General features: G+C 35.7%; 1 protein-coding gene across 1 annotated transcript in view; it reads left to right on the top strand.

The window, feature by feature from the left end:
• The window catches only part of KCNH7 (potassium voltage-gated channel subfamily H member 7), a 207,952-nt gene that overhangs the window by 143,647 nt on the left and 37,834 nt on the right, over positions 1–26,471 (top strand). The window contains exons 8-9 of the mRNA XM_057367653.1: positions 2,099–2,313; positions 21,160–21,585. Coding sequence (XP_057223636.1) covers positions 2,099–2,313; positions 21,160–21,585 — 641 coding nt within the window. The remainder of the gene's footprint in view (positions 1–2,098; positions 2,314–21,159; positions 21,586–26,471) is intronic.

Below are 26,471 nucleotides of genomic sequence, written 5' to 3'. Positions count from 1 at the left end.
TCTAGGACCTGAGTATTTGGTAGCAAAGGAGCAAGTAATCCCCTTTGGAATGGAAGCAATAWAAAATGTAAATCCCAGAAACCAAAAGTTCAATGCCATTTAAGCATCTATAAAGCTACTAATAAAACAAAATCTTGCCTAATATCTAATCACAGWTTTGCCTAAGCTATTATAGTTTCCTCTTGCCTTTGAATCCCTAAGGTATCAAGAATCTTGTTCATCTGACAAATAGTTCCAACTTGATATCCTGCTTACATCTAAACCTATTCAATACTCAGACACTATTGCAACAACTAATAGGGAAGTAGGATTGAAAAACTGCAGTCTGGCCATATGTATGTAGCACACACCAGCCCAATTAATCACTTCACTGATTTGTAAGGAGATTGTGAGCCCTGATATATTCTGAACACTATTTTTTAGTAGAACCATGGAGATGATGTGAAAGATAGAACTTAATCMTTGAATCTCACTCAAAAGGCATTTGAGTATAGTATCACAATTCCTTGGTGGTATCCCCAGGACCAGGCTTTTTTACCATTCCTTTCAGGTGAAATGTAGTGCTTTCTTTCTTTTTCCAATGAAGCTGTTCCACCAAGAATATACTAGGCGAAAAAGAAGGACTGTTTTGCAGTTTAATGCCTAGAACACTCACCACAAATTCTTTTTTGCATACAAAATTTTAGTTTAGAGCCTCATGACCTCCCTTGTCATCTTGAATTCTGTGCTGTGGCACAATTTGAAGTGGAGAAATAGAGATGTTCTGTCTCTAGCCCAGATTAACATAGAGTTATCATGAGTTCAGGAGGTAGAAAAGTAGAAAATATACATAAAATCTTTTAAGCTTAAAAAGAGAATTAAATGATGGCTAAAAGCATTCAAAACCAKGTGTGATAGAAAATCAGCCCTCACTTAAAAAATTTTGCCAAATAAAAGAGAATTCAGCACAGCCTAAAGCATTTCCCCAAAGCCRTCCCCAGGCAGATGGTTGCTTTGAATTTCATTCATCCACACATTGCAAATAAAATCAACTGTTCCACTGTTGACATTGCAATTTACCCCATAGTCCTAATCCTATCCCATTGACTGTTCCTGAACCAACAAACACATTCTTGTTTTCCTCCCAGGAAGATAAAAGGAAAACTTCAAAAATCAGTAGAAGRGAAAAGCATCACATTGTTACCCTTAATAGAATTAAGATGCAATAAGGATCTGAGAAATTCCCTTCAATCGTACACTTTAGGTACATTGCTRCTGATTGCAAGACCTGGATTTTTTCTTAAACCCCTGAATAGATTTGGCTCTTACTGTCTAAGCATTTTTATWGTTCTTTTTTTCCAGTATTATTCTCAAAACCAACTTTTCCTTGCAATGAGTACTTTTGGTTTCAATGAACCTTATGATTACAGTACAAAATAAGTATTCTGATCAATTGTATTGTTTTCTTTTTCAAATGACTCTGTGAAATAGTGAAAAGAATAATTATAAAGGATATGTACCTCATAAAGTACACCAACTCCCTATTTTTTATCTATCACAATGCACTAAACTAGTATAAGAAGTTTATATATAGTCCATTAATATGCTACATTTGAGTATCCCTATAGTTTCCAATATTTTGTTAATGATGACAATTGAGCATATTTTGTGAGTCTACTCAATTTTCCARTTTCTTTGACCCATGATACGAGCAAAAGCAAGGTAGGGATGTGATAATAGACCCGTTTCTAATACCAGGGACTCTTATATAATCATGTGTCCTATTTCCACTCTTATAAACAAATGAGTGTATAGGCTTTATGTTCAGCCAAAATTATAATAAAAGCACACCAGCATTCCCAATAACATGAAAACAAGTAAGGATAGAAGCATTATTCARTCTGGAATCCATTAACTTTGCAAAAAAGACTGAGGGCTATATGTAAAGGAAATGTCACGTTTATAGCTAATATTAGATTTTAATCATATTAGCARTAGAATTCTTTTTAAAATAATATACAGAAAAATAGTTTTTAACCACTCTTTTAACATATCCCACATTAATGATAATTTATTTCTCTGCATTTCTCAGATACTAATTTTGTGTTCCATTTTTCAGGGCCTTTCAATCATATCAAGTCAAGTCTGTTGGGATCCACATCGGATTCAAATCTCAACAAATACAGTACAATCAACAAAATTCCTCAACTCACACTGAACTTTTCAGATATCAAAAGTGAAAAAAAATCTTCATCTCCTCCTTCTTCAGAGAAAGCAATTATTGCACCTAAGGTGAAAGACCGAACGCACAATGTAACAGAGAAGGTTACCCAGGTAAGGTAATACACATTATTTTAATTCATTTTCAGTTTTGTGGATCTCATTATCAGTGTATTCAATAGATCACTCTTTTAATGAGTGATTTGGCTGTCTCCAGGATAATTTGAAGTCTTTAAATCATTACTTAATTTACCTTCAATTCAGTTGYACATGAGGTAGTCTACAACATTAGATGATACTGCCAACAAACAAAACTACTCAACTCTGTTTTTTAATGGAAACACTTGGAATGCACCAAGTGCCCTCAAATTAGACCATTAATTTCAGTGATTCCTGTCATTCATAAATGTTCGTTTCATTCTTCTTCATTTTTCCTCAGCATTATGAATTGCTGATTAGTGTAAGGCACAGCATAACAAATGGGAGGTGGATGTGCTACTGCATCATAATTACAACTCATAATTTCTGTTCAAGTTCTTTGGCTTTTCATAATGCTCTTTCTTGTGGGTATCTTTTATGTCTGTGCATCACAAAGGCTGTCAAAATGAAGAGAAGATACCTTTGGACTGGATGTATGATATATCTTGGGAACAAGGCATATAATTGAAACAAAACTGAGTATAATTCAGGACAGCATATTTCTTCACTGTAACACAGATGCAGTGCCCTCTGAAGTCAACAGAACTTTTCAGCTAATTTCAGTATTGCTACAACTGTGTTATAGTCTCATAAGGAGAGTGACTAGGACAGGCTGCCAATGTGGAACATACTGAAAAAAAAATATTAAGAGATGACAATATCCTAAGTAACTTTTATAGGAAGCAGAGGKTTGGCCTTTAAATGCTCAGTCACTGACAGACCGAAAGAGGTAAGAAGTGCTTTGTAGTAGAATGCAGACAGATATTCCATAAGGAAGATCTTGCCAAGAGCAGCTTTTGACTTAGAATCATAGAGTGACRGAATTGTTTAGATTGGGAAAGACTTTTATGATCATGAAGTCTRACCATTAATCCAGCTCTGACAAGTCTACGACTAAACCATGTCCCCAAGTGTTGACCTGCCTTCTACAGACCAAACTGCGGCTTCTCTACAATGGTACAATGGCAGATATTGTCCCCAATCCTACTCCCTTTGGCAGATATAAAAAAGAATGTATTGTACACCCTCCTAGAGAAATAGAGATAAAAGTTCTATCAGTTCTATTTTGAGATCAGTTARTGCCTAAAAGTAATTGGATTTTTATCTTTCATATATTTTGTCTTTAATAGCTGACTTGAATGTGCAACCATTGTCCTCTCTTCTCTGGTCAGTTTTGAAAGATATAATCACTTCTGGATCCATTTTGATATGTTTTAAATTATTCATAGTGGTTATACATAGAAATCTTTTCATAGATAATATGGCAAGAAGTCAAGTTATATAAAAAAGACTAATTTTTATAAGTTATATAAGCATGAGGCAAGGTAGGTTCTTTGGGCCTTTTTTTTTCTTTCTTTCTGTATTTTTTTTTAAATTCTGACTGGCTATTTAGTGCTAGAGTACTGAGATTCTATGTATTAGTAACACAGCTGAGGGTAGAAAGGGGGCAGGAATTTTTTAAAAAATCCATGTTTGTTCTCCAAATAATTTAGATTTTATGAAAAGTCCAATGGAAATGGCATGGATCAGCTAATCTTTCCAGGAAAATTGATACCAACTAAATTCAAAATTAAATTTGAAATGCACTCTAAAATCTTTACACTGCACAAAAGTCTTCCAACTTAATTTGACATTGGTTTATGTCCTTTTCTAGAAYGATCTCAACCATTGTGCAGAGCACRATTTGCRTAGCAAACTTTGATGCRATATCATTCATTATAATTGGAAATAATTCCCTGCAGCTGCTGCGTKTTCTGTTATTACATTCACTTATCAATGTTTTCAGTTGCTGCTTCATCCTAAACTCTAGACTTGTGTACAGGGAAAAACTCCTACGAGGTATGAAAAAATGTAGGTCTGTGATATTACAATGGCCGAGGATCTAATTAACTAGTGATTCATTAATTAGATTAGATAGACATAGACAGAGGAAAAAAGTGGCTGGTTTAAGTCTTGTTTATGTTTCTATTCCTGGTGATTTCAATATGTTTTCATAAGCGTCAGCTCTTTGAAGGTTCTGCTGCATGTTTGGCTATAAATTTCTTTGTAATTTTTTTCCTAGGCCATAGAACAATTATGAATCTGTAGAATAGTGCAAAAGTGGGTTTGGAGGRTTTGAGCACAGTGTTGAGAACAGAATATGGTGGAAATGTTAGATGAAATAGTTAGGATATATGTTGGTACAATCTCTGATTGGTAAATCTGTGAAATAGCATCAAAAATACACGGAGAGCAATATGACCTATTTAATCTATGGAGCAATATCAGTAAAAGAGCAAATGAGTATCAAACAGCCATGGTAAGTTTAAAGGTCACCCTTAATCAGAGTTGTAACATTCTGAGACAGTCTTCTAATARAAGAAGTTAGGGCAGGAATTCTAAGTGTTGCTAGAAAGAGCCTGAGAAATGTAGTGAAGGGATATATAACACGCTGTATTTTCTGTGACTGCAGGACTTGATGACATGGGAGACTTCTTCTAGACACATATTGTACCATTAAAACATCCATCCATCCATCCATTCATCCATCCATCCATCCATCCATCCATCCATCCATCCATCCATCCATCCATCCATCCATCCATCCATCCATCCACCCACCCGTCCGTCTGTCCCTCCCTCTGTCCGTCCGTCCATCTGTCCATCCATCCATCCATCTCTCCCTTTGTAGTCCTTACTGCCTTTCTCCCTTTCCTCAGTCTTGCTGAGAAATTTGATCCTGCTCCTATAACCTGACAGTTCCACTCCTGTGGCTCCTCATTGTGCAGCTCAAAATATAGAGACATGGACTCTGTTATGCACCACACTAAGGTATCAGAGAGTTTCCCTGTTGGATCACTGCACTCTGGATTCTCTCTCATGCACCAGTAATATCAAACCACGTATCAGTAGCACAGGATGCAACTGGTTCTTTCCAAAGATAACAGCTGCATTCWTTAATATCCACAACCTGAAGAGGTAATCCAGGTCGTAAAAACAGTGAGAAAGGAAGGGATGGTGCAAAGCCATCTTCAGAGGTTAAAGGAAGAACAAAGAATAAAGTAAATAAAAAAGTCATGGCCAGTGTGTTTAGAGGAAATTATGTACTTTGAGAAAACATTCAAAGAGGAGTGAGATACTTTGGTAGAAATATTTTAGTGGAATAAATTAGAAATAGAAAGTAGAAAAAAGTTTAGGAATTCATTTCAAAAGAAACAGAAGATCCTATGGGACAATGGTTTACACTGTGAGTGAAAAATCTGGGTTATAAATTCTGCTGAAAGGAAGCTGCCAATGCTATCTTACTACTTAACAGGAGTGTTCGGGGCATCATGTAGGGATGAAAATTGCCTTAAGATATAGCTTGGAATGAAGTGCTGCACATGTGATGGTCCTGAGTAAGTAGATTCCCTGACTGCCTTGCCTGGGGCTTCACTGATCATAACTCCTTGGGTAATGCCAMGTAGCATAACATCTTCTGGATGCTTGTTTCGGCATAACATTGACTTTTGCTCAGAGTATTAGCCCAGTAGTAGTTGCCAGATAACCCTTTTTGATAAATTGGCATTGTTATATTCCAGTGCAGRTATTTGTCACTAAATTAAATTTACATTTACCTTCCACTTTAGTAAAAATTGTTTTTTAAAATGTTTTTCATTATAATTTCCAGAGGTGTTAATTTCAATCTCTTCTAGAAGAGTCTCAACTTACTTTTTTCTATTTGTTTTTTTTACACTCTGTTTAGGGTGACAGTGCAATTTCTGCCCTCTTTTGCACTGACAGGTTCAGTTGGGGTCCTGACACTGATTGTTAGAAAGAGACAAGTCATCCCAGGGGCACAAAAAGTATTATTTTTATTGAAGAAGGCAGTAGGGCAAAAATCTGACATCAATCCCTTAATATTTTTTATTAATTCATAAAGGGAACTTCTGGCCTTAAAATTGCAATGTTCAAAGACACAACAGGAATTACAGGAATTGATTTTACCTTTTGTTTAAATACTGATTTATTGTAAAGCTTCTTACACATCGAGTTTCCACTGATACATATCTGCAAAGTCGTGAACTTGGATGTAAACAGACTCGTGAAAACTAGAATAGTCAGTACCTGGGCTTATTTTTAAAGAAAAGAGAGACTTCCTGAATACCCATAACTTAAAACTGTCAACAAATAATTGTTCCAGTTAACAAGAAGTGTAATTAGAAGTGTAATTTAGTGGTCTCTTTATTGTGTTGTTTAAGAAAAACTCTTTCTTTGCTTTTGATCACTAGTGTTCAGAGCTTATTTATCTCCTTGAAATTCATCAGTCTGAAGGGATATAGCATGTGGTTGAAAGACCCAGTATGTATGTTGTCCATTATTTGTCTCAAGACATGAATTACAGGAAGGTAAAACTCTATGATCTTTAAACTTCTTGTAGTTATACTTTTCAAAACARTTTCATTATCCACCCACCTGTAGGAAACATATATACCCAAASTGGTCATATGGCTGATGAAATGATAAATATATACCTTGACAGGCTACACAGAATACTGTGATCTGATTTGCAGACATGCTGAACACCCACAAATCTTCTGGAAATAGTGCTGCCAGTGAAGGAGGGGGAWCATGTATGAAATGATAGACCTTGTAGTTTCACTGCATGTTTTTGTAATCTGGCCAGATTCTTGTTCCCCAAAAGATTAAGGAATAAGTAACACTATCCTCCCAAGGCCAATAAAACTGCTGAAATAAAAACTATTATATGATCATGACTTCAAACTGACCTTCAGGTTTTCAGGCTAAAAGAAGACTACCAGCATCTAGGACAGAGAGGGGCAATATACAACCTAAAAATAAACCAAATTATCGATCTATACGTTTTCAGCAGTCTGATTCAGCTKACACACAGTGCTGCTTACATCCTCCAATAACTCACATACACACAACATTTCAAGGCTGTTCATTTTGCATTCTGCATAAGCTTGAAAATTCTGAGTTATGGGGAAACAATTTTGATGCCTTCCAATTACTCAGCAAGATATACATATAATAATGAAATTAGGGGGTAAGCAGAGCCAACATTTCCTAGTTAATGTGTGGAAAGTTTAAATTTATTCTGAAATAAGAATCTTCTTTTTTCTATTATTTSTCAATTGACATAGTTTATACAGGAATCATTCTCTTTCTTTACAGTCATATTTAGCCCCCTCATGTAATACGATTTCATCTTTTATTGTCATTATATAATTACGCTTTGCAATTACTGCAGATGCAATTATAGAAATAGTATAAATGTGTGTAATTTCATTGTCATTTAGAAGGTGTGACATGCTGTGCAACAAAGAAAAGCAAAGAAATCATGGTGAAARCTAATAAAAATACCCAGCATGGCCATTTACACCTGTGCAAAGGTGTCACTACAACTRGAAAATGGTATCTTTTTCACCAGAGCAAATTGCTATTCCAAGTGCATGGAAGCAGAAAATAAAGCACACAGTTTTGATCCATTTCAGAAGAAAACATAGTATTTTCATTATATTTATTTGCTGTTGCAAGAAGTCATAAAAATAAGATTCACAACAATTGTGAAAGATAGAAGATTCCTTCCTTACAGTAGAGCCTATTCTTTTTGTGACAGCTGAATAGGCTCAGGCATCTGAACTGCTGCAGTATTTTGAGAAGATTTCATAACATATGGTAGAAATGAAGCAGTCGGATAGCCCAGCTGCTTTGCAGCATGTAACCTGGTTGCATCCCTAATTAGTCCATGTCCTTCCCCCAAGATCTACTCTTCTGAGAAAGGGATTTACCTGATTTTGCTGAGTTGGGAAAAAGTWTCCACTATCTTCTATGAATTACACTTCTCAGTAATCAGTGTTTTGCTTGATCTCTTCATTTTTATGCCTTGATGCTAACATGGAATGTAGCATATGATCTTTTTTAATATTAGATCATTTGCCAAAGAAAGATTCCTCTTCTGATGCTAATAAGATGGAGAAAATAGGCTTTCAGACCRTATTTATAATTTGTCCTGAAAATAATGAATTTGGTATAAGGACTAATATTCCAYAAAGCAAGTAAAGCTCCTTGAAACCAAGGTGCTGGCAGCATTTAGACAATCCTCATTTCTCTGGTCTAGAGCTATAAACACCCAAACTCYCACTTCATGCTGGATTGACCTTGGAAGTTTCTAAACTTGGTAGGTTRCTCTGCTGAAACCAGTTTTGACACCCACCAGAACAGTCTCACCATGAACTGCAAGAGGTAAAGCCCCATTAAGATCCAGAGAACTGTGAGAATACTCACATGTGCAGTCTGGAATAATAGCTTTCACACATGCAGTGATAGTTCCCTTAAAGCAGCTATGAAAGAAGTAACAGTCCCTCTTTCACATAACCTTAGAACCATACAAAAATGTAGTGTGGAAGAGACCTCTAGAGGCCGTTTACCCAACCTCCTACACAAAGTAGCACAACTGCAAAGTCAGAGCAGGGTCCGGTGGTTACCATGTTAACTCAGGACACAGTTTCTATGTTTAGGATAACATAAGTATATATATTTCCAGGGACAGACAACAATAGCAGCTGACGTGGAAAGAGGAAGGGAAGAGAGCACAATGCTGTGGATCTCATGGGTCACAAAGAGCTGCTATTTTTCAAGAACACCACTGCTGTAGTTAACATTCAGGACAATCTCTAAGAAAGAGGCAGTTCTAGGTTGTAGTTCCAGGGTATTTTGACTGTTACTCATCTTACATAAATGACCAKCTGTTCAAAAATCCACAGAAATAACCCTGGGCACCACGGGCTCTGACTCAGGACTGCCTCCCTCTCTAAGTGCCCTTACCCTCAAATGGTCTGGATTCTGAACTCTGCTCTAGTGCCAGGCACCGCACATGTACATATTGTAGGACCAAAGTTGGATCTAGCCACAAAGTGCTATAACCTGGACAGACGATGTTCAGCAATTACCTGAAATTATATATTGACACCAATTAAGAATCATTTTCATCAGAATAAAAGGGCAGGTATGCTCAGCTAATAGTTTAAATTCTTTTCTCTTTTCATGTAATATGCAAACTGAAAAACTGGTGGATAATTTGAAAGCTGAATTTTTTCAAGGAAGTTTTTACTCTTCCACACATCACTAATGGAGGAAATTGATGAATAAACTAAATTTTAAAGAGCAGAAAGTTCCTGCAATTTGTMGGCAGTATGATGATGATTATAAAGCAGTTATGTTCTAACACTGATTATAAATGAGATCCTTAAGCATATTAAGGAAAAACAGGAGTGAGGTTATTATTCTTTTGGCTTGGGCAGAGGGGAGGGAAAAGACATGTGGATTAGTTGTTTTTGATGTACTSGAAGCTCAGGAAAATAATTTCTGGTTAGGGTTTGATAGGTTGTTTTTTKTTTTTTTTTCYTAAGTAGTAGAAATAGTAAGAAAAAGCAGACACCATTAACCCCAGTCAGCATAGTGTGGTGTTTGATGAATTCTGAATGCCCTCAAAATTAATAAGCCGAATGGAAAGGTCATTTTTCTCATCTATTACCTGTCATGTGTTAGAACTTGGATGATGCTTTCAGCTTGTAACTGGTAACAGGATCAATAGAGAAGGGCAAACCCAGAATAGTCCCAGAGTTAATGCTTTTACAAAAAAAAAAAAAAAAAAAAAAAAAAAAAAAAGCCCCCCAAAAAGGAGGAACACTTCTTAAATGATATTGAACTATCAATAAAATCACAGTAGGGGAAAAATCAGGGATCATATATATAAATCAAGAATCAAAGGTTCAGTGAATTCCAACTATTTTGTTTATGAAATAGATATTTAATAAGTATTTATAGTTAATAAATGAGGAAACATGTATTTTCAAAGTATTTTTTTAGTTTTATGTGTGGCATTGGTGTTACTGAACATAAAATTAATGAGCTTAGCAAAAAAAAAAATCTCAAGAAAGTATTTATTAAAAGTGGTTAGTTCAGGCCATCTAAAGTGTTAAAATATAACTATAAAATAAATACTATGAAATATTATCTCTGAAATAAAGTACCAAAATTGTATGAATATTTAGTTGATACTCATWGTACATAAAAAACTCAGACTTTCTTCTTGATATTTGATTTATCTTAGGTAAGTCTGTTTTTATTTGACAGTTGAACAAATCTTGCATTGTAGCATATGGTGAAATTGTCTTTAAGGTACTTTAGGTTTATTTTGAAGCATAAAAAATTCTTTTTTTAATCAAATAATTTGCAGTYTTACATTAAGGCTGTATCTTTTTAAATAAGGGAATTGCAATAATTGCTCATTTAATGTCTTGGAAGCTGGCATGAGATGGTATGTTCAGCTTCAGACAGCCTGTTGAGTGTACTACTACTAATAAATGAGAAACAGTTTTTAAATGGGAAGAAAAGTTCTTCATTTCACAACTTTGCAATTTTTTCTGATCTAAGTATCAATCTTCTTTGAAAATGTTCTACTTTCTAAATGAATTCTATTAATTATGAAGAAACCTACTTTCTTTTGAAGCAAAAGAACTGCTGAATGATATGGGTTTATAGCTGTACCAATCTGTTCTGTTCAAAGAAGTTTAGTTTCACTGAGTTTGTTGGTGAGTAACTAATGGGAGACTATAACCAAAGGAGAATAACACCTTTTGCTGCAGCTGAGTCTCTAATGCTGTTAGCTGCTGAGTTTGGAATTGAGCAAAAAATCAGAGCCTGTGGCTCATGGCCATTCTGCAGAACTTGTTAGAAGCCAGCTAATTTATTTTGATGAATTTTGTTAGGATAGGATGCAGACTGTAGCCTCCTTTCAGGTTAAAAAAAAATGTCTAGGATAGTTATTTCCAGATCTATTGTGCTGTTTTCTCACTTCTTTACACCTACAATATCCAGGACACAAAGGGCCCTGCAATTTGCACAGTGTGATGAATTGGTCCATATATCTAAAAAACAATGAACATTAAGGCTTACAGGCTTCTATCTCAGGCACTTTTCCACTGGACTGCAGTAGCACCAAAACATTCCCGAATCTCCCTGGTTTGTCACAGTTTAACCCCAACTGGCARCTAAGAATCATGCAGCAGCTGCTCTGGTACTTCCTGCCCCCTCAGCGGGGTGGAGGGGAGAATCAGGAGTGATATTAATACTAATAGCAATTGTAAACAGAAGGAGGGCAGAAGAGAAAAAGGGAGGCACAGAGATGCAGAGAAAGAAAGAAGACCCAAGAAAAACAAGTGATACAATACAATTGCTCACTGCCTGCTGACTGATGCCAAGCCCATTCCTAAGCCGTGATCAGTCTCTTCCGGGTATCCTAGYTCAGTTTATAGTCTGGGAATGATGTTGTATGCTATGGACTATCCCTTTGGTGAGGTCAGGCCAGCTGTCCTGGCCATGCTTCCTCCCAGCTCTTTGTATACCTGCTCACTGACAGAGCCTGGGAAACTGAAAAGTCCATGACTTAGGGTAAACATCACTTAGCAACCAGTRCATCAGTGTGTTGTCAACATTATTCCCATACTAATTCCARAACAGAGTGCTGTGTCAGTAACTAAGAAGAAAATTAACTCTCTCATAGCTAGAACCAGGACATGGTTCCATTTAAAGATCCTTTTAAAACATGTCCTGTTCTCTCCTAAACATGAGCCTCATTTAGCATAACATTGAGAAGGTAGAGCTTCTCAAGGATTTTTTTTTTGTCTCACTGATTCTGTGCTGTTTGTGTTGCCAGAGTTTTACTTTTGTTGGAGTACCAGAGTAGATTTGTAAAGAATCATCATGAAGGTCATACCATGTCTTGCCACAATTCCCCAAAACCAAAATATGTTTTTGCACTGTATAAGAAGAAAAGTTTCTAATGTAAGATCCAGCTACTGGCTGAACAAAGGCAAATTTGTCTGCTCAGTTCTCCATGGTSACCAATCCGCCCTTTTTCTTTGCCTAACCAGCAGAAATTGAATGGATGTCCCTAGAAATCTGGATAATGCATTTATAGGTTGGTTTCACTAATGAAATGTAATTTGTACCATCAGATTGTCTGCATCTATGTATGCAGTCTGTTCCATCTACCCTTGCCAAATGGCTTTTTTTGTTAAAATATTGATGACCAAATTTTGTACAAGTTAGGGTACTGCACTGAACTTTCGTAAAAGTAATGTTGAGAGACGAACCTGGGCGACATGGGCAGAGTGCTCAGACAAAATGTCTCCTTTAAGTGAACAAGGTTGGGATATGCTCATTAGGCCCAAACAAGGAGAGCCACAGGGAAGATGCTAATTTCTAAAGTATTTCTCCATACCAGCGCAGTTTCTGTTGCAGTTCATACATTTTTAAACACTATGGGGTCTAATTACAAAATGCAGATCTTCTATAAACTAAAGTTTGCATATTTTGCGTATTATGGGAAAAAAAATACTTACCATGAAACTGAAAGTGAAATTTAAATATTAATATGTGACTAAGGAACTTTTCTCCCTTTCTCCTGTACTCCTGACAGTTATGTCAATAAGTTCTATGATCATAGAACCAAACTGTGACTATAGCTGCTTCATTTTTGCTCCATGCACTTCAGAAATTCTGATAGCTTTTATACTTTTCTTTATCTGCATCAAAGTATTTGACAGCTAGCAAACCAGTCTAAATGGAAAATAATGAAAAACACTTTTTTCATAAACATTGTAAGGAAGATAACATCAACAAATGCAAAATCTGCTTGTTTTGTTGTCATGCTTTGAACAGATGATAGAAAATATCTTTATGATGACTAAAACCCACACAATTATTTAAGCCCTTATTACAAATTTGCCCCTTGATGGCTTGTTTTCAGATGTTTAAATGCTTGTCAGCAGCTTAGTGTTGCCAGAAGAGCAAAGAATAACTCACAAACTCACTAGAATGTTGAAAGATAGTGCTTGTTGTTTTCTGAAATAATATCTCATTGTGAATTTTACAGAAGAGGGTTACACAAATTTTGATACATATTCTGTCATTAACTTTTGCTAAAAAATTCAGTTTTAAATTTTTTCTTTAATATCTGTATATCTCTAATTTAGGATTTAAAGTTTAGTAAAGCACTCTCAGTAAATCTATGTGCTTCCAAGTGTTGCTGTGCTGTCACATTACCCACTAATATGAAAGTAATTATATACTGACTGGCAGGAACAGATTCATGAGTTTAATATTATATACCTTTTCTTAATATTTTAATGGAAAACGAACTATAAAAATACCTCCTCTCTCATAATATCTATCTCTATAAGTTAGAGATAGTGAGGTTAAAGACAGTGAGTGTTCTAAATGAATRTATATATTCAAGATTGGTGAAAAAGTTTTGTTTGATGCTAACATCCAATAAATATTGTTTCCCTGAAATCTAAACAATTTTACTTAACAGGAAAAAAAGGCTGGTTTACTCCTTTAATCACAGGACCGGCAGAACTTTCTTTAACCATTTGAAGATTTTGAGTTGTTCCGCATATAAATATGTTTAGCTGAATAAAATGTATGTAATTATTTGATAACTTCATGAATGTTCAGCACTTCATGGCCTCAGTAAGGCACTTAGCACTCCCAGGAAGTCCCCGCTGCTCTCAAACAAGGTTTATGTAGYGCGAGAGGGGCATCTGCAACAAAAAATAATATTAAAATATACTCAGATAAGCTGTCAGTTTTCAGGTTCCACCACTAATAACAAAAGTTTTGTTTCAATATCTACCTAAAATTGCCTTTGGTGGATATGTGGACATAGCAAAAAAAGAAAGCCAACAAAACTTCATATAAGGCCTCATTATTATACTTCAAACTGTCTCACAGAGAATGTTTTAGCATTTAGCATTATATACAAATAGTCACACTACGTAATTTTAAAGTCTTAAATAAAGACAAAGGGGTAAGACAAGACAATTATTATTAACATTCCCCACCATTAGTATTTCAGGAGATATTCTTCAATAGCTGTCTTTTGAAAGACATGTAAAARTATCTTTTACTTGTAAAAATGCCTTCTAATGCTGATATATGAAAGTGATATATAATGCTGTGTTTGGAGGGTGCACCATATCAAGAGCACTTTGGCTTTCTTTCAGTACTGGTGTAACCTTCTTAGTAGTTCATGTCTGAAGAAGAAAGACGATCATCAAGATGACTGAAATATGAAAGTCCATTTTAGTCTTTTGGGCAATTAGGGAATGCCTGCTAACAGAGAGCAAATGCTAATTTAAATTCCATTTGTTCATTAATGCTTGTGTAATATTTGTTTTTATTTGRGTTTAGATTCAGAAATCTCCTTAGGAGGTCCTGTCTGTAGATGTCTCATGGTAATGGTATTAATAGAAAAAGATGTTCTTGCTGGTTATASCTTGGCAGCTTCAATAGAACTAATAGACAAGAGAAAAGAGAGCCAGGAGAGGTTACATCAAGAGAAGGCTGTTCCATAAAATCTGTAAAAATTATTTTAAAGCTACATTTTTTGAGTGYGCTATCATTCAGATTTAAGGTCATGACAAAAACAGGCAATTACAAGAATATGTCTTTAAGCTTATGTGTCTTATCCACATTTCTTTTCCTTTTCAAGTTTTTCCTGTCCAATACTGTTATWAGCCTTGTTGATAAAAATCTGAAAATTAGTTTGGAACTACCTATTAAAAGGCAGAGAATGTACTGTTTATTTGGATTAGATCTGAAGAGACAGATGTTCTTCCAAATTCCTTCTCTTTTTTTTTTCCACTGGCTACAATAATGTTTATAATACAATTTTCGTTGTTCAGTTTCTTCCTTACATTTTCATGCAAATTTCATATTTTGGTGTTGAATATTCTTCATGCAATGAGTTTTTCAATCACTATTCATAACAGATATTCAAATCTCTCAGCATACAAGGAGCTGATGTATTAAGCATTCCAGGCTTAAGGATGCAGGAGTGTTAATCCACTCATCTCTCAGGGCCATGTGCCTAGCATTGGACTACTGCTGGAGTGAGTCCAGCAACACATTGGCAAAATAATATTTTTTCATGTCATAAAGTAATTCCTAGAAATAAAKATTTCAACATTGTATTTGAACTGGTACCATCTTCCGTAATTTTACGCAACATGTTTTATGGGTGAGATAAATGTTTATTTTAAAGTCCCCAAAGTAATTTGGGACTATATTTATAGCATGAACTTTATTAAATGTTTATGAAATTCTCTTAACATGAGTGGTGCTATACAGTAGCTGACCTTGTTAGTACAAGATTTACTTAATTCCTCTGTTGCAAAAGCATCAGTGACAAAACAGTATTTAGTACTGAATATAAGTACATCATTTAAATATACGTACAGTTCATATGAGGCACACTTGGTCATGAGACATAGCGAAGTRTCATCAAATTTATTAAGGTTTGCAGCCATCAAACTTCCACATCTACTTTTCACACATGTCTGTGTCTACCTACCTTAAAACTGTTGGGTTTCCCTCAAGCCCTTATACCCCKTTTGGTATTTTGTCACCTGTAAACATTGCCCTTTGTTCAAATTTTCTGGATGTGCAGTACTTCTGTCTGAGATGAAAGGTGTTACTTAGGTAGTGAATATGTTAAATATTCTTTGTGCGAGTGTACATTAGCCACCTATCTCCTGCTTGTTTGGAAATACACAACACAAAAATATTGTAACTTCTTAGCAAAAGTGAAAAAGGTGCAATATTTTTTGCATAACATACATGTTGCATTTGGTCCATGGAATTGCAAATGTTCATGGGATGAGTTTAGTGCTTCTTGAAAGCATCAGGCATGCTTTCTGGTTGTTTTCCAGGTTTATGTGCTTTACATAGCCCTATAACCACTTGAAGAGCTTGGCCCAGCATGTAATAGCCCCACCCTACACATGCTCTCATGAAGTGGTAGAATAACCGGGAAACCATACTGTTAATCCATGCAGTGGTCTGGCAGAGATATTTCTTTAACAATTCATGGTGGTATTAATTATTTATTATCTCTGCTATGATTTATTAGTATACTATTATGCTTTGTTTCTAAGTCTTTGGTTTTTACTGTGTGCATTTGCATTCTTTAATAAATTTAGGTTGGAAATGCCTCAGAACAAAATTTATGAATATACATGTGATAGCACTACAGGTCTCTCAGAGTCTCTTGAAATTGTATGAATACAGTTTGAATAGTAGAATGATAGAATGATGGAATGGTTTAGATTGGAAGAGACCTTAAAGATTATCTCATTCCAATCTCCCTGCCACGTACAAGGCTACCTTCCACTAGGCCRGGTTGTTTGAGCCTCATCCAGTCTGGCCTTGAAGGCTCACAGGGATGAGGCATGCTCCTCCTTCTCTGAGCAGCCTGTCACAGTGACTCACCACCCTCACAGCAGAGAATTTCTTCCTAACATCTAATCTAAACCTGCCTCTTGCAAAAAGCTTCTCTCTGACTTCCTTGTAGGCCCTYTTTAAATATGGGAAGGTGCTAAAAGGTCAAACTGTCTTCATAAGAGAAAAACAACCCTAACTCAACCTGTCTTCCCCTTTGCATCTTTGTGGCCTTCTCTAGACTYGCTCTAACAGGACCATGCCCATTTCATGCAGGGGGATCCACAGCTGGATGCAGCACTCCATGAGGCTGGGTCTCACAAGAGTGGACTAGAGGGAAAAAGTCACCTCCCTTGACCTGCAGGTCACTCTTCTTTTGGTGCAKAAGAGGACAAATATTTGTGTGAATTAATTTTAAAAAATAAGAATAATTAACTAAATTTAGAGAAGAATTATGGTAGCCCRCTGCTGTTGCAAAACAGCTTTTATTAATATTTTCTGCTCATTCTCCTTTAGGATACTTTCAGTTTAGTAGGTAAATATTGTTCTCTCTACTTGACAGAAATTAGAGAGGTTAAACATCAGCTTGCAAAAGATCACTGGGAAACTCAATAACAGATACCAGAGTAAAATTCCCAGATCATCCAACATCTCGTTTAACATTTTACCTACATATTCTGTTTTATAGAAGAACCTATACAGGGAAGAAAGGTCAAATACTGTTGCTGCATGTGATCCTGCAGAGCATAAAGCAAGAGTCCCCTACACAACACAGTTACCCARTGAAGCATACAGCCAATGCAAAGCACCCAGTCTGATGGCTCTTTAACACTTCACCAAAAAATACAAAACAAGGTCTTTTAAACACAACACAGAGTAGAAATCATAACTGGTATCAAGCAGGTTTTCTCAAGGGGAAAGATGTTAGAACTGTCCAAAAAAAGATTAGGCCATAAACAGTGTAACCCAGTGTAAAGTGATAAGACTTACTGAAACCTTTTTTTTTACTTAACTGTCACCTGATAGTCCTTCTGGTACACTGCTTCCTTTCTCCTCTTGCTTAATAGAAGACCAGCCAATAATAAATTTCATTRTCCTTAAATAGATTTGCTTTCAATTTCCGTGAACTACTGTTATCTTTGAGAAACTGAAAGCTATCAAACAGTTCAAACAGAAAAATCCAAAACTCTGTGAATTTATGACAGTTACTTTGATCTCACTCCATATTTTTCTGGGTGTCTAATTGCAGCCCTTCTATAATAATGCCACCTTGAAGTTTTGATCTTAGGAAGTGAGTACATGAACTTAAAAGGAGTAGAAGGTGTATACCAGCCCTGTCTTTGTGAAACAGCTCAAGCAAGGTTCTCAAAATAAAAAATGTGTTTGAATGAAGTTTTCTAACTTACAGCTSTACTGCTTTAGCAGTGAACGAGACAAACAGGAACACAGAAATTTTCGTTTTGTATCAGAGTTCTTTACTCAAAGGCAAAATATAGTAGAGTTTATTTAAWGTTGAAATGTTCTCATTTTAAGTAGATTAACTCTTATCACCTATCACTGCTTGTAGAGCACACCAGTATAAACACATTCCTGCTCTCTCCAGGAAAACCAGTGTGAGGTGGTATTGCATCAGGTTTAAATACCCCTGATTTTCATTAAGAGAAACCAAATGCAGCTAGTATGACTTTTGCTGCTTAACACTATAGTCTTCTTTGTAGTAAGATGAAAGGAAGCTTGGCTTTTTCATCATGTTGTCCCAAGGTTCAAAGACATTTTAACATTGCAATACTTCAGTCTTGTCCCAGTCACACTTCTTACTCTTAAAAATGTTTCATTCCTTAAGCTACCTCTTTTACAGTCCAAAGTATGAGCTTCACTATCCAGAAAAGATAAGTTTTCTTTTTGCTAACAGTGAATTTGACAACATCTATTTTAACCAAGTGGAAATGTTAAAGGTCTTCTGGGTGGATTTCTAAGTAGACTGAAATCTTCCATCTAGACAAGATGGCCAAAACTGGTGAACATCAGTGCCCAAGTTTTGCAAGGATGTTACACAACAGTAAAAGGACAAATTCTCCTCGTATTCAATCAGCCTTTATTGAAACTGCCAACATAAAATGAAATAATGTGTTTTCCTTTTTTTTTGTGCATGTGCAGCTATGATTTTTTTTTATTTAAGAAATGAAGTTAGATCTTTAGCAAGATTCAATAAACAAAATAATTACATGAGTAGCAATAATTACATGGGAGTAAGCAATACAGAAGTCTAAAGTTCTATATAACTTTATGAAAATGAAACTCACAGCCATCAGTTCACCCTCTCCTGTGTGGTKTGTCTAAGAAGCAAACACAAAAAAAAGGTTGGATCCATTTCTGCTATGATTACTTTTGTACTGATGTTCCCTCTTTTTGTCCAGTTGTTTGGGGTTTTTAACTCCAGTTTTACCTAAATTAGTTTAAGCCAATTTAGGGATAAATGTAACTAAAATTAGACTAGGAGTCAGATTTCAGGGGAGTAAGTCCAATTTACATTATTCATTGCTCTGAAATGAAGCACAGTGTCTGGAATTTTCAAGTCACAGAAAGAARCATGTGAAGCAAGCTTATTGTCCCTGTTGTCTAATCCATTTCCTTCTTTGTCTGAAAATCCAGCAGGAGAACAGTGATATAAATTTTATAAATAGCAGTTCCCTTGGCACATATACTCACTGCTCTCAAATACTAGGAAAGCATTCTTGTCAACTCATCAGGTGGGGGTCTGAAAATATTAAGACTGCTAAAGAGACTAAGCAATGCTTCAGCTTGCTGTCAGCTAATGTGTTTAATGCATAAAAAAATAGCCAGCACCAKTAGTTAAGTGCAAGTCTTAGTTACAATACAAAAAATTGATGAGCAGCCTCTAACACCAGCTCAGCATGGTACTTAGTGGCTGCTTGAAGCTAGCATATAATCTTTTGGATGGCTTAATCACTTCTTTCTTCAAATTCAGTGTTCATTAATCCTTGTGTTCTCACAACATTTTCAGAGTAGAACTTGACTGAATAAGATTAGTGTCACTTAGATTACTAAGGACAGAATCTAAGGTTTATACAATACCTGCTGTTGGAAATTAAAACAGGAAAGAGTGTGCTGGCCCTTAGAATTTTATAAGATTATGTTTGAGGAGCACAGATTCCCTCAGTCTTGAACAAGCTGAAATCTGAAATCCCAAACTATTAACTGTGAAAAAAAGGGCAAATAAAAGCAGACAATATCACTGACATGGTATTTCTCCTTCCAATCATAATTTCATTTGAGTAGAATTATTCATTTTCATAGCTTTTGAAATAACTTATTTTCTAAATATAATTGTAATTAGCAGCAGAATAAGCAATGAGCAGAAGTAATTGGTAGAAAAGGGGTATAATATTTCTTGAGCATAAATATTGCCTAAATGGGTAATAACTGAAGGTTGTCACCATCTGACATTTGTTCACTGGTCTATGCAAAATGAAGTGATGGTCTGAGTCCCATAGGATTTGGGGATCGTTTGCAGCACATCAGGCAGTAATTAACATAATTGTTGAGAATCCCAAACATTGAATAGGGACTAAACATAATTTACCTTTTTATCCTGCAAGAATAACCTTCTTATCCTTCATGTCAGAATTCAGTCAGACTGACAGAGCCGCCAAAGGAAATTTGTTTTATCTGGTGCTCACACRATGCTTGCTCTTTGCAACAAAGCAAACATTTCAGCTTCCAGAGCCAGCAAATTAASCAGTGCTTACAAACGTAATCCTTCCAAATAAAACTGAAATCCAACTTTGATAACACCAGCAGATAACAAATCCAYACTTTTAAAGGAATAATAAGCTTTAGGCATTGACAAAAGTAGAAATGGAGCAAAAGGCAGTACTCCTGTGGTATCCTTTGTCGCACCTTTAGGTGAGCAGAGCTATAGTCTCAGTGAAATTTATCTGTGCATGAAAGGTCTTCACACCACAAAATTCAAAGTGTAGACAGCTGCCAAGGGCATTAACAGATCTTTCTCTATCTTTTTTTTATTTATGGTTGCCTACATTTTCTAATGAGAGTAGACTCTTTTGTRGGGAATGTAAGATTTGCTTTGGAGAAAAACACTACATCACTGCAAGAAAAGTCATTCGCTGGCCATGAGCAGGCTGGCAAGGTTATCATGTGGTGAATAAATGAATTTGATGACATGCTTAATAATGCAGATTTTATGGGTATAAGATATACCTCTTAATAATTGCTACAGGCAACAAGAATCAACCTACTGTGCAACATTGTCAATGACTTTATTTGACCTGGCAGACACCAAAAATTTCACAGAAGTTTAGTTTGCCAAAACACCAAGTAATTGAATCTTAATCCTCAAAACTACGATGAAGTACTTTTAAAGTTTGTCCTGTATTTGCTATGTTTACGGGAAGCTGGTTGGAGTAGATACACTATCTATTTACTGATGTGGTATATTTCTTATTCTAGGTTCTATCCTTAGGGGCTGATGTCCTACCAGAATATAAACTCCAGACACCTCGCATCAACAAGTTTACTATATTGCACTACAGTCCTTTCAAAGCTGTCTGGGAYTGGCTCATTTTGTTGCTGGTCATATACACCGCCATATTCACCCCTTACTCTGCTGCCTTCCTTCTGAATGATAGTGAGGACCGGAAGAGGAGAGAGTGTGGATATTCCTGCAGCCCACTGAATGTTGTAGATTTAATTGTGGATATTATGTTTATCATTGACATTCTAATAAACTTCAGAACAACATATGTAAACCAGAATGAAGAAGTGGTAAGTGACCCAGCAAAAATAGCAATTCACTACTTCAAAGGCTGGTTCCTAATTGACATGGTTGCTGCAATACCTTTTGACCTGCTGATTTTTGGCTCTGGCTCTGAAGAGGTAAGTTTAAATGMGTAAGAAATCTTAAGTCTTCATTTATTACTTCACAGTGGTATTCTGTGTATCCTAAAGTATTTTTGCTTGTCATTTAATTGTATCTAGTATTTCYATCCCATCTTTTAAAGTTAGATGAAAATTAAATCTTCCTTTGTAGAATAATGTACAGTATTAACTCCATTGACCGGAGAAAACACTGAATTATTCAGCTAGTATTTTTCAGTTGTATCATATTTGATACTGTCTTTAGAAATAAAGAAATAAATAGATTGTGAATTAAGGACTTGGTCAAATAGTTTTATATAAGCGCTGCTGCYTTCATTTGCTGCTTGCTTTGTAAAAACTGCTCTTGATGCATGTAAGTGCTGTGTTGGCATTGCATCTTAAAGTATATTTTCTCTGTTCAAAATGTTTAGATCAGATRTTTACTTAGCAGAAAACATATTAGTTGCAGCATAAACTATACTAGCTGTCAAAAAGATTTGGCTGTTGTCTATTTTATCAAGAACAGGGATTTTCAAAAGAAGGGGAAAACRACTACTTGGGGTTAACCTTGCCATACATAATCTATGTCCTCACCCTATCTACACAATAGAGTAAAAAAAACTGTTCAATATATGCATCCAAAAATGGCCCAAAAATGTGTAAGTTATATGGTGTATTATGGATTCCTGACCCAGTTCTGCCTCCTTCCAAACAGTTTTATTTAACTTAAGAAGAGCTAAAATAATTTTTTTTAAAATGAAAAGTGAACTGGCAAGTGGAGAATTTGGTTTGACTTTTCTGTGAGGCACAGAATGCAGRATTTTTTTGGAAAAAGCAGCAAGCCAAGCAAAAGGTAAATGAGGAGTCAAGAAAAATATGAGATAAAACCATGCAGTAAAAATAAATATGGTTAAGGAAAGCAGTAAGAGAGACAGTAATATAAAGGACAGAGGGAACATATTAATAGTTCTCTTACAAGAAGAGAACTTTTTTACTCAAAAGGTGACTAAAAATCTCAGAGATTTAAGAGAAAATTTGATCACCTTTTGCATTCATTATCTGTGGCAGGTCTCAATCTTTCTGCAGATATTTTTTTCTTTGGTTTTGAAAGCACAGACACATGAAGCACAAACATTTTCATAGTGGCATTACTTCTGACTCAGACTACAACATTCCCCTTCAGGCATGGTCTGCATAGCTTTCTGATCATTGAGCACTTGTCATTGCCAAAAATTATTTTCAGTGATTAGAAGCATGGAACATTAACAATTAGAACAGGGACCAGTTCCAAAGTTCATTGAAGGAGTGCCCTTGGGATTTGCCCCTGAACATTATTCATCCCTGTTATAGATATGCTTAAGAGCAAARTAGCGAGTGCTAAAGTCCTGCTAAAGGGATAATTTTAACATAAGACAATGTTACAGATTAGAGTAACAAATAAGTGCATTCTTGCAGATGATTAGACAATTAGAAAAATGTGGAATTTGAAATAGAAATGATTGGACCATGTAATGACTTTTTCTGTACTGCATAGATAAGTAAATTGATTCTTTATTTCCTCAAAATGTAGCAATTGACCAGTTTCACTATCTGAAAAAACTGATTTATCTAAGGAGCAATGATGCTATATAGATTATGTCCCATTCACCATGCCATCATGGCTTCTCTCTGTCATTCATGATATTGARTATGTCATCACTTTTTCTAAGCTGCTACTTACTGCAGTTACTACATTCCTAACTCTAATATTTCACCAATGATCCCTTTTTGATAGTTCAGCAAAAAGAAGAAAATATAAAACTGTCAGAATGGAGCATTTTTCATTTAAGAGAATTTTTCAGTCATATGGGTTATCTTTTTTATGAAATGGCTCTTTTTTGTTATCTAGAGATTCTTCAAATAAGACCCCCCCTATGAAAACTTGTATTGAATACTCTTTTTATTAAACAATATAAGCTCTAAAGAGAGCTCCATGTGTGCTCATCCAGCTTTAAAACACCTTGATATCAAATGGAGTCTTGAAGGGGCAGGAGATAATAATCCAAATACCACATAGAGCTCTATCTGAAAGCTTCTATTTGAGCTGTACTTTTTCAACCATAGAAAAGCAATAGAGCTAGACCATTAACTTTAGAAATTTCTAAAAGAGGGAAATAATGTAATTTTAAATTATTTTTTTCTGCTTAAGCAGACTCAACACAAAATTATTATGTTTGGTAGTAAACAGCAAAAAAAAGCAAAGAGGAAGCCCGACACTGCTTGAGTAAGCGGTTATTTTAGGAGCATTTTGGCAGGTCTTTATTAAAGGCAGTTGAAGTACCAGCATGACTCTATAAATAACTTTTGTTTAGYTTAAATATTTTTGTTTAATTGTGACACAGGGCTCATAACACACTGCTAAGGTAAGGGGGTATAGATTGAAAGGCCGCATTCTGGTATATATTTGAAAAATTTTCAAGAAAAGATTTAACTATACTTGAGGCTATAGTAGTCATATTCAATAGGTTTATTTACAGGCTGCAAAAAATGATAGAAAGTTGATGATGGTTGTAACATAAAATGTGTGGGATAGGAAATGATTGAAAAACTGAGGACCTCGCCATGCCAAGAAACAGGAAAGAACCCTGTAGCAAATGAAATATGGTTTAAACAAGTGTACATTAATGCACACTGAAAGACAGTTTGAGTTACACATACAATCAGAGGGTTATTCAGTTTAAAAAAGAGAGAGTTAAAATACGAGATTATTTTTTTTACACATTAACTACAGATGAAATTAAGAAAGGAAAAAAAAAMCCCAAAACTCAAATCTAGAGGAGACCTAAGAATTTGGCTATCAGTCAGTTAGTTGCATATGGCTTTTGCACAGGCAGAATATTATTTGTCCAGATAATTAATTAGCTGATACCATCTTCCTGTTCCAGTCTGATGCAATAAACTTCTGAATTGTATCTTCTGCAATTAGGTAGGCTGATGCCCTCCTTTTACAAATCATGATGTAATCAACTGCTGCCCACTAAAAAGTCCCSTTCTATGGTCATTTCAGCATCAGGACTTGAAAAATTGAAGGTATAAGGTATATTCACTGTTAAAAATGGAGACTAATCAGAGTTAAGAGCACCCCTTGTAGCATTATAAGGATTTGGATAAGGAATTGACTGGATATACGCCTGCAGAGAGTCGTAGTCAATGGCTCYRTGTCCAGGTGGAGGCTGGTGATGAGTGGTGTCCCTCCGGGCTCTGTCTTGGGACTGGTGCTCTTTAACACCTTTATCAATGGCACAGGCAGTGGCATGGAGTGCACCCTCRGCAAATTCACCGATAACACCAAGCTGAGTGGTACCATTGACACAACAGACAGGAGGGATGACATCCAGAGGGACYYGGACAAACTTGAAAAGCAGGCCCATGAGAACCTTGTGAGGTTCAACAAGTGCTAGATCCTGCTCCTGTGTCTGGACAACATGAGCACATACTGGGAGCAGCCCTGCAAAAATGGGCATGGCCGTTCTGACAGACAAAAAGCTGAACATGACCCAACACTGAACAATCACAGCCCAGAATGACAGCTGCATTCTGGGCTGCCTCAAAAGAGGAATGGCCAGCACATTGAGAGAGGGAGAGGTGATTCTGCCTCCTCTAACCCTGCCCTTGTGAGAGCCCACTGGGAGGACTGCAAAAGAGATTTAATAGATAGATTTAATAGATTATTTATTTAAGACCTTTAAATTTTTAAATAAATCTTACCAACTCAGAAAGACTTCTCCACTATATTGTAGGGATTTTAGATTCTGAAAGTACTTAAATATGTGCTATGGTTTGTGTTAAAGAGAATTAAAACTCAAGATGACTTTCTTGAGGCTTTAAAGCATATCTAGCCTCATTCATGCTGATTTTACCGTTGAAGAGATGAAGTTTTCCTGTGTTATACACCTTACACATACTCCAGAGCTTAAACTGATGTATCTAAGTATAGGAGTGACACTGAGGATGAATAATATTATCAAGTTTTATCTTAAGAATGGGGTGGAACAGTGTTAACATATTGTGGATTCACAATCTACCATCGGATCTATTTAAGGGGCACTGTGAAAATATATGGCCTCTTGCATGACGTAGAGATATGGCTACATCTGTAATGAAATGGTTCCAAGACCCCACTAAGAAAAAATCTTAGCTTTTCTTWAGGGGMCATAAATATTTAATCCTGATCTACYTTACAAAAAACATTACCTAATCACGATATTCACATGCTTCTGAATCTCAGCCTAGGCATAGCATTTTGAGGGATATGGTCTTTCAGACTATTCAGGTCATCAAATTTCTTTATGTGGTAATGAGAAATACACCCTGAAATTATTACTAGGGATGTTAAACTGAACCAAGGAGTGTTAGTTACCCTTCATTATCCTCTTCCTCATTTACTCAGAAAATACGAACAATTTATTGAGCTTTCCACTGAGAAATGCAGCCAAGAAAGACTCRTGTTTTGTTCCAAGGACTCTGGGGTTTTCCTCAGAAACATGGTAATTGCAAGGATTTAATAAAACATAAAACTAGCCTAGTACTTGTTGCAAGAAAGCTTTCATGTGGCTTTAATACTACTATCACACTGGTTTGTGAGACTTGGAAAACATTTTCCATTAAGTGTCATGTAATATACATGTATGTTTAAAAAAAGTAAAAGAAAACYTCTTAAAAATGCATCTAGTCTTGGCATTTACTGAATACTTTAATATATGCTCAGACTTAATGCACAAGGAGAAAGGTAGCTGACAATTTTTTAAAATCCAGTTGTTTCTATTTACACTATTGTCTGTCTCTTTTAAAAAAGGAGTTGACAAGAATGAAAATTATTTACTAACCAAAATTTGAAAACTTAGAGTAATAACCTTTAGATTCCT

The sequence above is a fragment of the Malurus melanocephalus genome, unplaced genomic scaffold (genome assembly GCF_030028575.1).
Source record: "Malurus melanocephalus ecotype Western Australia unplaced genomic scaffold, MMel_1.1 scaffold_81, whole genome shotgun sequence".
Lineage (NCBI taxonomy): Eukaryota > Metazoa > Chordata > Aves > Passeriformes > Maluridae > Malurus > Malurus melanocephalus.
Note: the sequence above shows the minus strand (reverse complement) of the source record. Positions and strands in the feature narration are given on the sequence as shown.